This window comes from Aegilops tauschii, chromosome 2 (genome assembly GCF_002575655.3).
Source record: "Aegilops tauschii subsp. strangulata cultivar AL8/78 chromosome 2, Aet v6.0, whole genome shotgun sequence".
Taxonomy (NCBI): domain Eukaryota; kingdom Viridiplantae; phylum Streptophyta; class Magnoliopsida; order Poales; family Poaceae; genus Aegilops; species Aegilops tauschii.
In genome coordinates this window covers 351,574,753-351,586,607 of record NC_053036.3, presented here as the reverse complement: position 1 = coordinate 351,586,607, position 11,855 = coordinate 351,574,753, and the positions used below count along the sequence as shown (strand labels likewise).

General features: G+C 41.3%; 2 protein-coding genes across 2 annotated transcripts; one reads left to right on the top strand and one right to left on the bottom strand.

Annotated features, from left to right (window-relative positions):
* Window positions 1-583: 583 nt before the first annotated feature.
* LOC141041014 (uncharacterized) lies at window positions 584-3,290 on the top strand. The gene is made up of 2 exons (XM_073507127.1): window positions 584-962; window positions 3,175-3,290. Exons 1-2 carry the CDS (start codon window positions 584-586, stop codon window positions 3,288-3,290), a joined length of 495 nt encoding a protein of 164 aa, XP_073363228.1.
* A 348-nt stretch (window positions 3,291-3,638) lies between these two features.
* LOC109783309 (probable magnesium transporter NIPA2) lies at window positions 3,639-8,749 on the bottom strand. Its single transcript, XM_020341922.4, has 9 exons — window positions 8,466-8,749; window positions 7,351-7,521; window positions 7,158-7,214; window positions 6,722-6,812; window positions 6,477-6,637; window positions 5,672-5,799; window positions 5,451-5,588; window positions 4,349-4,441; window positions 3,639-4,028 (listed from the first exon to the last, which is right to left on the bottom strand). Exons 2-9 carry the CDS (start codon window positions 7,475-7,477, stop codon window positions 3,867-3,869), a joined length of 957 nt encoding a protein of 318 aa, XP_020197511.1. The 5' UTR covers window positions 7,478-7,521; window positions 8,466-8,749; the 3' UTR covers window positions 3,639-3,866.
* Between the last annotated feature and the right edge of the window lie 3,106 nt (window positions 8,750-11,855).

Here is an 11,855-nt window from a genome sequence, read left to right as displayed (position 1 = left end):
CGCGGGCCTATATCGGTCCGCCGAGCGGTCCAGACGTACTTTTTCCGGCAAACTCAAGACAAACTGGGGGGGGGGGGGTGCGGGAGGCCGGGTAGCAGCCACGTAGGACTCCGACACTCCCAGCCCATGCAAAACGCCTCCCGGGCCCCGCGCCTCCATCCTCCCATTTTCTCTCCTTTAGTTTTTCTCTCTTGCCTCCCCGCCCGCCACACCACATCCCTACTTGACGTCGAGTCCGTCTCCTCCAACGATACACCCAGGCTCCACGCCGCTCCTCCTCCACCGTCGTTCCACACATCTCCTTTGACCACCGCACATGTACCATTCGCTTGCACAATGCTCACCATGTCTAGCAACTGTTCGGTAAATTGCTCGAGCTAAATTTTTTGTCCCTTCTTCTTTGAAGCAATAGACTCGGATTTGGAGTACATATACGGGCACTGTGTTGAGTCGTCTGACTCGTCCGACGAGGAGGACTACATGGATGAGACATCGATGATGCAGGTGGTTCTTGCATACGCGGAGCGTGCGGAGGAGCATGTTTTGATTGATCGAGGGTCATCGCGTAGCCATTTTGATGCTGATGGACGACTACTTTGCCCCCGATGCCCCCTTCACTGACAATTTTTGTCGGCACTTCCGGATGTGCAAACATGTCTTCGATCGTCTCTACCATGGCGTCTGGTCCTTTGATGACTACTTCATCTTTAAGAAGGACGCCATGGGAAGGATTGGTTTATGTGATTACCATAAGTGCACAACAGCACTGTGGATGCTTGCATATGGTGCCGCCGCTATTTCATGGGACGAGTACCTACGAATGTCCGAGAGCACGTGCAGAGATGCCATGGTCAGGTTTGCAAGTGTCGTGGTCGAGGTGTTTGGACCTCAGTACATGAGAGAATCAACTGTGGCAGACATTGAGAGGCTCTTGGCAATCTCAAAAGCAAGAGGGTGGCCAGGTTTGCTAGGATCACTTGATTGCATGCATTGAAAATGGAATAACTAACCAAAAGCTTATAAGGGCAATATCAGGATCATATTAAGAAGCCCACCATTATTTTTGAAGCGGTTGCATCACAAGATCTTTGGATTTGGCACGCTTTTCTTTGGCATGCCTGGGTCTCACAATGACATCAATGTGCTGCAACGATCACCATTGTTTGGTAGGCTGGCTGGAAGAAAAGCTCCTCCTTGCCACTATACTGTCAAATGGGCATGAGTACAAATGGGCTACTATTTGTTTGATGGTATCTATCCTCCTTGTGCTACCTTTGTGAACACCATCTCTAGCCTAGTTGGTCAGAAAAAGTTTCACTTTGCCCAAAGACAAGAAGCAACTAGAAAGGATGTTGAGAAGGATTTTGGAGTTCTGCAGGAATGTTTTGCAGTTGTTCATGGACCTGCTAAACAATGGGATCCGGAGACCTTGTGGTAAGTGATGACCTGTTGTGTGACCATTCACAACATGATCGTGGAGGGTGAGGGTGAGGATGTTGCCGCAAATCTTGAATTTGAGAACATGGGTGATCCTATCAAACTTCCCGACCAAAATCCGGCCACATTTGAAGAGTTTGTCAAAGGCATCAACAAATTCAACATCGAGCAACTCACGAGTAACTGAAAGAAGATCTCATTGAGCATCTGTGGGCGGTTAAGGGGGACAACAATGTTGGAGTGTAATATTTAAACTTTTTTTTAATTAAAACTACTACTACATTTGAACATTTGAACTATTTTAGACTATATATGCAGCTATTTGAATGTGGAGACCTAAAAAATTTGGGGTCGAATGTATGCGGGCAGTGTTGGATGGCCAGTTCCCACATCCATGTCCACGGATTGGTCCCCCCCCCCTCCGCGGACTGATGCCAGAGCAAATTTGCGGGTTAGTGTTGGGGATGCCCTAAGAGCACAAAAGCCACCCCCCCCCACACACACACAATGTGAATTCTGTACGACAATCAATATCATGGTCATGAAAACTCCCTTCTCAGTTCTTTGTCAACACGTCTTCTTGCATCTCCTTCTCCTTTCGATTTCCAAATCACAGCAAAACTTCTATGCACCGACTTCCGTTGATCTAAGCAAAGCCTTTGATAGAATTAGCATGCTTCGGAAACATAGGCCCCAACTTTCGAAATAGAGATTTCACTACGTCAAGCTTCGGAAAACATTTCAGCACATGTCTCACCAAAAAGTATAACATCCTCTAAATTTAGCTTCCATTGCACAAACGTCGACTTCTGCAAAATCGTAACTTCGTATTTCATCCCATCAAAACAACCATATACAAACAAAAGAAGGGATAATTAGAAGGCCGCAAAAACATAGCCGTCGCTCCTCACACTAGAGAAGTCAACCATGCACCATTGTGATGTCCAACTATGCTCTAAAGCCCTCCTGACATTGAGTTCTTGAACGCATGGATGGCATCATGAGGTCACCCCGTCGAGGTAGTCTCAAGGTAGAGAAGGAGGGAAATGAGAAGAGGTGTCAACACAGTTGACAATGACATTGACAAAAGTAGCGTTGTGGCAATGACGATGAGCGTGATAGTTCCTCCAAAAGTGTTGTGGTGGGACGATGATAGTGTCATGGTCCTTGCATAGATAAGAAAGGAGAAGACGAGGAGAGGCGGTGATCGTGGTTGAAAATGGCAGTGACGACAAGAGGGTGGTGCATCAATTCCTCCTACATGTAATACGATGGCGCATGAGGGGCAAGGTGGGAGATTCCATCAAGAAGATGGGGAGAATTGTGGAAGGCTGGAAGAAGACGAGGCAAGGCTCTCATGGTCATGGGGAGATAATGGCAATGTAGGTCCCATATGAGCGCCCCACATGAAACCTAAATCAGCTAGCCACGGGTGACCCCCAAAGGGTAGCTCCGCTTAAACTCTTAAAATAACTTTCTATATAGCTTCTAGTTTAATTGCATGTCATAGTCTCTCGGCCATTTGGGCCGGTATGGCATTGTCATGCACACTGAAAAACCACATGATCTAAAGACATAAACAAACAAATTATTAAGAAAATATACTCCAACAGTATATGTAAACTATGATACTATATTGTTAAAGATGACCAACATAAATTGGTATCTGTCATAAATCTTATTTATCCATACCCCGAGCTTTTCTTAATGTTTCTGCTATTAACCTTTAATACACAGATATACTTGTCCTAAAGACAATTCGATATGTTTCTGCTATTAACTCTTTGTCTAGAGTTACATTATCTCAGAACGAATCTAGAGAACAGAACTTCATAGGCAAAAGAAGAGAGTAGGGGGAAAAGGTGACTACATATTGATGGCATGTGCTAGGTAAATAAATGTTTGCTTTATCACAATGTGTATGCTTCCCGCAAAAGAAAGGAAAAACTAATGTACTATAAATGATGCATGATTCGCATGGTTGATGGTTGCTTCTAAACAAGCAAAAACTCCACTTAACTCCTGCCTCTGTAGTTCCATAAGTATATTTTGCATCAGAATTACTACCCCGATGTTAACATCCCGAATTTAGTGACACATTACGGTCGAATATCATCAATTATACTTACAACTACAACGGAATATAAGTGTTTCCCTAAACTGATAAAACGTCAACTCTTGGCATAATTAACAACTTAACATTACAGCAACGATTCCTATAAAGCTTATAAAAACACATATATGTAGATCCTTAATTGTCAATGTGCTAAACCAGTATCATTAGAGCAAATAATCCTATAAGTGAAGCTGCAATTGATGCATGTGACTGAGATTCCAAAAGTTCCGGTATATGTTAGGGAGATCTCTATGTTAGATGTTCAACAAGAGTATGTGTTTTGATATGTTAGATATTCAACAGGAGAGTGTGACTAGCTATGCTCCTGGAGTTCACAGTCCGCTCTCAGAGAATCTGAGTCAGGTTGTGTGTTCCCCATATCTCTGGTCTTGTGCAGAAGAAATGTCCCCGCAACAATCGTCACGAACCCACACACCTCACTTGCTATCTGTGTTGCATTCTGAGAGTCCCAGTCCTGCAATAGTAAAGTACAACCATCAAATGCTATCCCTGTCGTATTCATAAGTCAATAATACGTAATAATGTATTCAAGTCCTTAATATGATAGAGGATTTAGAATGGAATTTCGAGTCAATATCACTAGTTCATAGTGCTGCATTTCAGAATGATTAGGTAGTATCGTAGTGAACACATTTTCAAATAGGAATTCATGTGAAACTTCCATATCTTGTCTTCATGAAACGGGAAAATGCCTAACTAGAAAATATTGCATTCATGAAACTGCTAAAAGCTATTGCATTCATGAAACTACAAAGGAAACGATATGTGCATCACCTTGTACATGATCATGTTCGCAAGAATAGTAAGAGTGGTGAACATCACATAATATACAGGTGCGACCACAGCTGTATTGAATGAATCCAAGGCCTGAAAATAACACAAGGGAATAGTTGTTGTTGCAAATATATCATAACGCCGTGCTCGAAAGATGCAAATTACTGACATATATCAGCAAATGTAAAACTAAAGCAAGTAGGAACTTGTGAGATTCTTACAGAAGCACTAAGCCTTTCATCACAAGCGCTAAAGAAGCTATGAAAACTTCTACTTCCTCTGTAAAGAAATATAAGAGCGTTTGGATCACTAAAGTAGTGATCCAAACGCTCTTTTATTTCTTTACGGAAGGAGTAGCTCACAAATGTGTGCTAAAAAAGTTTTAACTCAAATTAGTATGTTCTATAGTCATTTCTTTTATGCAACACAAACTTTAGAACGCTTAGACGTCTGCAATGAGATATTTCAGACGAGGTCAGAGCAGTATATTGTGCACACCATTCAGAGATGGGATTTGTCACAAAACTGTTGCCGCAAAGTGCAAGGTTCAGTACACTACTTGTACTTCCCTTAAAAGAAGTACAGTACTTGTACACTCATCAGTACAGTACTACTTTCCAAGTAATTACCATTTTACAAACAGGAGAACTCCAAAATCGATGTCTGAGATTGTAGATATGCTTAAAAAGATTGCTAACCATCAAACTTTACTTCTCAGAAAATGTCCTGGATGAATGGCAATTGGCAATCATCCTTTGTTAACAGACATATTACCATGGGAATTACAACCATTGCACATTCATGTAGTTTGGGATGCAAGCAGGAGCCTAAATAAACCAGCATATACAAGTATAATAAAAGTCAAACTAGTGTAACTTTTATTTTAGATTCACATAGGACTGACTTTTGATATACTTGTATGTGGGCTTTATGGAATGCCTGCTTGCATCCTTCGGTTTGTCTGTAGTTGTTCTAGTGACAAAAATATTGGCAATTCCATATCAATTGTTTTTGCGGAATACTGTAGGTTAGGCCCCGAACTAATGCAATTTATATGTATGGCAGTATACTTCAGTTGATTGAATATGACGGGAGAGCTTACCTTGTTTAAATAATTCAGCTGCACTAAACAGCATATAATCACAACAGAAATAAAGAACCACGTTTGGATGTAGACAAATTGGTTCACTCCGTTAAATGAGAGCTTTAAGGCAATGGCCACTGCTTTAACACTGATAACCTGTTCCAAATATAGCACTTCATCAGGGCGTTCTAAATTAATTTGAACAACTCAAGTCCTGGTATGATGTATTGTAAACCTACCGTAAGAGACCCGAAAAGTGAACATATTGCAACATATGCGAGCATTTTCCTTTGCTCGGTATGGTGAACAACCCAGAACATTAAAACAAGTGCAAGAGCTACAGCCAAGCAAGAATATACTATGAAACCTGCAAATACAGATTATAGTTGCATGTCAAAAATGGATTTGATAACATAAATATTATACTGAAAAAGTGGGATAGAAAACATAACCACAAACATAAAAGAGTGTTGCACAAAGGGAAACAACTTCCCTCAGATACTTTCTTGGTGGTGTAACACCATATACTTTTTATGGAAGTATTCCCACAGATATAGTGCATATAAACATAGATGGTATTAAATCTAGTAGAATGACACAGCATGTTTTGTCCACAGAAACAAGTAACGAAATCGAAACTGTTAACTTAGAAACTGATTCCTGTATGTAGCATTTTGTTTTTTAAAGCCAAGGAAGTAGTACTGCCATCCATTAAAAGAATGAACAATAGCAAACACTACAAGGGACCAAGCACAAAAGGAGCGGCTAACAGAAGGATATTCTTTTCGTTGAATTATATAGACAAGATATTCTTGAGCCCTACTTGGGAAAAATATGAAACTAACTGGAAAACTCTGGTGAGAGTTAGAAAATATTATTGCATCTGTTGTTAACCGAACAATGCATTTCAAACTAGCATTGATGGTAAATTGGTTATAAAGCAAACTATATTATTAAGGACACATGGTCACAATTAACATTCATTTAAAGGGAAAACTATGAGAAATGGCAGCTAGAACTATTTAAGGACTTGAAAAGAGATACCTGGTTCAGTTGCGAGTTGCCATATTTCGCTAACTGAATCAATCTTTCTTTCCATCGGGGCATGCAAAACTATATCAATTGAACCAACAACACATAATGCACAACCAACCACGCCAAACATATGCAACCTCTCATTCAAAATGAAGTGTGCTAGCACTGCGCTGCATGAACAAAAGAGAATTAAGGGAACATTCTACTATCAGTTCACCAGAATTATGGCTTAGAAAGGATGGCATGTGGAAAACCTAAATATGATGCTCAATGCTCCCAGAGGAGTAACAAGTATTGCTGGCGCAAATGCATATGCTGCAAAATTGGCCACCTCACCCAGAATCACTGCAAGAAATAATAGAGCGATAAACATTACTAGAAAATATTGTTCATTCCAAATAAAACTATAGTAAAACTAGGTTCCTGTGTTCTAGTATTGTGAGGAGGTGATCCATCCTTCTTCTCATCAATGGTACAAGCACGGACACTATCCGTACCTGACATCTAATGCCCGATGTAAAAACTACCAAACTACACATCTATTCGAAGATATTTGTGTGGCAACAAAAGTCGTTTTTTTTGTGGGGTATTGCCCCACAAAGAAAAGACAATTGGGTTAGTATCTTTACTGAGTGCCTTTGCTGTAACGCCACCGTATAAAAAAACCAACTCAATGTAAGTGATACTTACTAGTTACCATTCCTATCCACCATAACGGTTCATACAAGTATGAGTAGCCTCCAGAACCTATAAATCATGAGGGTAAAAAGCATAGATTAAATTATTAATGGATTAAATGCAGAAGAAATATTAAAACTTTATCTTTAAATCACCTTGTATGCGATAAAAAAACATTGAAATAGATATAGGAGGGAGGCACAACCTGCTCTTACCCCAACGTCCCCAGCTTTCTTCAGGCCAATTTTCTTGATCACAAAGCTAGATCCGATAAAAGCACTTGATGATGTGGCTAATGCAAAGCCCCTTAAATTGTCTAGAGACATCACCATGTTTGGCAATCTACTGGCAATCAATTACAAAATAAACACGTATCCTACATAAGAAATAGGTTTACATTTGTTAAACCATTTATAAATGTTCAAATTGAACATATTCACTGGAACACTAGGACCTTGGGTTGCTTTTAATTGGGATTTTCAGGAACAGGTCCCTATAGAAATGTAGAAGAATACGATGAGATATTATGAGAATTAACAGATATGCGTCCAAAGTCTTAAAATTATAAGTGAAGTATAATCAGAAACTGTGGGCTGTCACAAAAATCGCAACACTAAGATGGCAATACAAGAACAATATGCAACCTGCTAACCTGACGTCCTCAAGAGTAAGTTGCTTTAGTTTTTTGCTATTTCAGAAAAGTATTGGGATAAAATGGCAGCTCCAGCTCACGTATATATATAGCCTAGAAGAGAAACTCGTACATGCAAATGGAAACGTCCAGACATAAAAAAAAATCCTACACATAAAGGCAAATGAAATGACTATTTGTACAACGACGTAACCAATCCAAAGGAGGCAAACCATCATTCACCCCAAATGTCTTATGTCGAACTTTGTAAAAAGAAGTATAAAGACTGAAAGACATACACAATGCAGTATAGGGGCGGCAAACCATCCTAATCACTCAAAGGAACCAGGACAACAAAAGTAAAGGTACTCCACTAATTTGCTGAACCCTAGTTGTACCACCAGAAATTCTCAAAACGGGGTTCTGGATTTTTGAACAGGAGTGCAGCACACACAAATCGTAAGAATATGATTCGTTTCTACTTGGAAGCCACGTATGTTCCACGCCATTCACGGGTGCTTTTTTGTTCTTGGACAGGATGGGTGGATTTAGTGTGCGGGGACGTGGGTTCAGTTGAACCCCAAACCGTTCATCCTAACTGACACCGATCGAGATCGATTTGCGCTCTCCGGAAGTAAGCACGTAGGCAATCTGACTAGATGTAGCCAAAGGAAGCTAGGGTTCCTTACCGAGAAAAGGTGAAACCGATCCGAGCCCGTGCGGAGCCGCCGCCGCCGCCGCCGGACCCCGCGACGGGAGATGATTCGGCGGAAGGTGGCGGCCGGGAGTTGCCGTGTCCAGTCGCCGGCGCCGCTGACGATGGGCGCAACTGATTTAAGACTGGGGATTTGGTGTGGCGTGGTGTGGTGTGGGGAGTTGGCGGAGAGGAAGAGCAGCGTGGGGAGGGAGGAGTCGAAGAACCGTCGGGCGTCGGGCGGCTCCTCCACGTTCGCTGGAACGGCTCCCGCAGCCCATGCAGAAAGAGGAAAGCGGGCCCGGTACTCGATAGCCAGCTGTACTGCTCTACGAGAACGAGGAAAATTGAAACGAAATAACTTTAAGTGTGAGCTGTCACGTGTAATCACGCTCACGCAGAAAATAACTTCGGCCATTTATTCGTGCCAAAAAAGATCCGGCTAGCCATGCATGGTGACCCCTGGAAGGCTCTGTATTTCCAGTTTGGAAGAAATGCTCTATAGCGAACTGGGCCTAATCAGTTGCTCAGAGCATTTGTGAACTAACATGTGGTTGTATGGTTAGAGAGACTGTGGTATCTCCAGCCCATCAGGGTTTAAATCCTGATGCTTGTATTTATTCTTGGATTTATTTTAAGATTTCCGGCGATGCACATTCAGTGAAGGGAGATGTTCCCGTCGACGACGAGGTGCCTACGGTAACTTCGTAAATTTCAAGATGATATGCCGGCTCAGTCTTTCCGATATGCTCATAGGGGTAGGGTGTGCGTGTGTGCGTTCATAGGGATGAGTGTATGCGTGTGTATATGAGCGCTTGCGTTTGTAATATGTTCAAAAAAAGTCCAGGCTCCACAAATACGAGAAATACCCTTTGATTTTCGGGTGTACATACATACCATATGAAAAAAATCAAGAAAAAGTCAAAAAACTTTGAAAGTTTTTTTTACAATAAACTTGATTTTCTTTTGCACTAGCAGTATATAATTTTTTACCAATAAAAAACCAGCATTGACTTCAGGGCAAAAAACAAAATTTATTTCCTGTTATAGCTCACTATTCACACTATTTTGATCAATTCTTTTTATTTTTTAAAAGAAGTCAACGAGATATTTTTGTGGAATTTCCTTTACCAGTACAATGGAAGGTCAAGTTTATTTAAAAATATTTTCAGAATTTATTGAGTTTTAATTTAATTTCTGTTTTTCCCATATAGGGTGTATATACATCCATAGACCAAAAGTTTCCCTCCCCTCAAATGGCCCATACTTTTGGGAGAACGGTCTGGTGAGTGACAGGTCAAAGAGTCGTGACCCATCCGGGCTCCTCAGACCGGCCATATATGTCCTGGCTAACCGGCACCTCCATATCCAGTTCATATCTCGGACAGATATGAGGAGGCCCGATCATGCCCGGACGAGTACGCCACGTCAAACTAATAAGTGTGACCCGCTGGACACATGTCGAAACCCATCGGTCTGATGAGGATGCATTCGTGTTGCCCCTCTAGCATGTCGTGGAAGGGGCTTAATCTGGCTATTCACTACTGGGAAAAGGATTATAGATGGCCTAAAATTAGTGGCGGGCATATGCAGTCACTCGCCATTGCTACTTTGGAAACGCGGCGGTGGCGGGTAGCAAAATGTACCCGCCACTGTTGTTAGCCTAGCAGTGGCGGGTGAGTATAAAAACCCGCCACAAGTGAACTCCCCAAAAATTGCCGTAATGAAGGTGAGCACTGACGGGCAAGGAAGGTACGGAGGGTATCAGTGGCGGGCCCTAGCTACGCCCGCCACAGATAAATTGGGGAGACCCGCGTCAATAAATTTTATATATCCAGAAGTTAGCAGTGGCAGACAATACTTATGCTCGCCATAGATAAAATGTGGTGACCCGCGCAAAAAAAATCCAGAAGTTAGCAGTGGCGGGTACATGGAAGTGCCCGCCACATGTAAAGCTACTTCAGGCATGAGTGTCCTGTTTGTACACGATGTACATCAAGTTTTTGTCGTAACAATTTTAAATTTTTACAACACCCTACAAGTGTCCAATGAAGATACCATACAAAGTTCCGAACATTTCTGAGCTCGTGAAATCTCTACTGCTAAAGCGGGAGTTGGTAGCTTCTTCTCACCGGTTTATTTTTGCCTAGTTTAATTTCGCCTCACCTCCCACCACCCTTTCACTAGATTTTTCTCCCTCCCATTAAACCGGTGAGATATTGTTTCATGTTTGCTCTGGCAGGTGCCGATTCAATTCAATCACGGAAATAATATGTAATTAAGAATCCAGAGATTACACCATATAAACGAGATCACCTTCCTAAAAGATAGACATAATATTTTTCTCGATAACCTTCCAAAAAATCAGATATTCCTCAATAAAAATTCCTAATCTCGCATACTATACCATTTATTATTATTATTATTATTATTATTATTATTATTATTATTATTATTATATTATATTATTATATTATTATATTATTATTATTATTATTATTATTATTATTATTATGTGACAACGAAAATCTCTACTACAAAAGGGGGAGTCGGTAGCTTCTCCTCACCAGTTTATTTTTGTCAGGTTTATTTTCACCTCGCCTCCCACCACCCTTTCACTAGATTGTTTCTCCCTCCCATTAAATCGCGAGATCTTGTTTCGTGCTTGCTTTGGTAGGTGCCGATTCAATTTAATCACATAAATAATATATAATTAAGAATCCAGAGATTACACCATATATGTGAGATCACCTTCCTAAAAGATAGACATAATATTTTTCTCGATAACCTTCTCCAAAAATCAGATATTCCTTAAAAAAATCCTAACCCCCCCACACTATACCATTTATTACTATTATTATCTCTACTATTATGTGACAATGAAAACTTTTCTAATATAAAAAAATAACATATCTTTTTTCTTATCGTACCAAATCACACATATATTTTGATCTTAGAAAATCACATATGTCTCTACTATTAAAGGGGAGTTGGACGAACCAACCTATGGTTGGATGGTTAGAGGGATAGTGGTATCCCCAGCCCACCAGGGTTCAAGTCCTGGTGCTCGCATTATTCCTGGATTTATTTCAGGATTTTTCGGCGATGCGCTTTCAGTGGGAGGAGACGTTCCCGTCGACGACGAGGCGCCTAAGGTGACTTCGTAAATTTCAAGATGACATGCCGCCTCACTCTCTCGGAGGTGCTCATAGGGGTAGGGCGTGTGTGTGCGCGCGGTCATATGGGTGAGTATATGCGCGTATGTATGAGCACTTACGTCTATACTGATGTTCAAAAAAAAGGGGAGTTGGTGGGTCGCATTCGCGCGCCCCTTGGAGGTACGCCATGGTGACACCATGGAGGACGTCGTGGTTGGACCTAACGC

Coding starts and splice junctions, on each gene's coding strand:
- LOC109783309 (XM_020341922.4), bottom strand. CDS start 7,477: ATGGTGATGTCTCTAGACAATTTAAGGGGCTTTGCATTAGCCACATCA. Junction 6,813..7,157: donor GTGGATAGGAATGGTAACTA/GTAAGTATCACT, acceptor TATTTCTTGCAG/TGATTCTGGGTGAGGTGGCC. Junction 6,638..6,721: donor GCATTGAGCATCATATTTAG/GTTTTCCACATG, acceptor TTGTTCATGCAG/CGCAGTGCTAGCACACTTCA.
- LOC141041014 (XM_073507127.1), top strand. CDS start 584: ATGGACGACTACTTTGCCCCCGATGCCCCCTTCACTGACAATTTTTGT. Junction 963..3,174: donor AAAAGCAAGAGGGTGGCCAG/GTTTGCTAGGAT, acceptor TTTAATACACAG/ATATACTTGTCCTAAAGACA.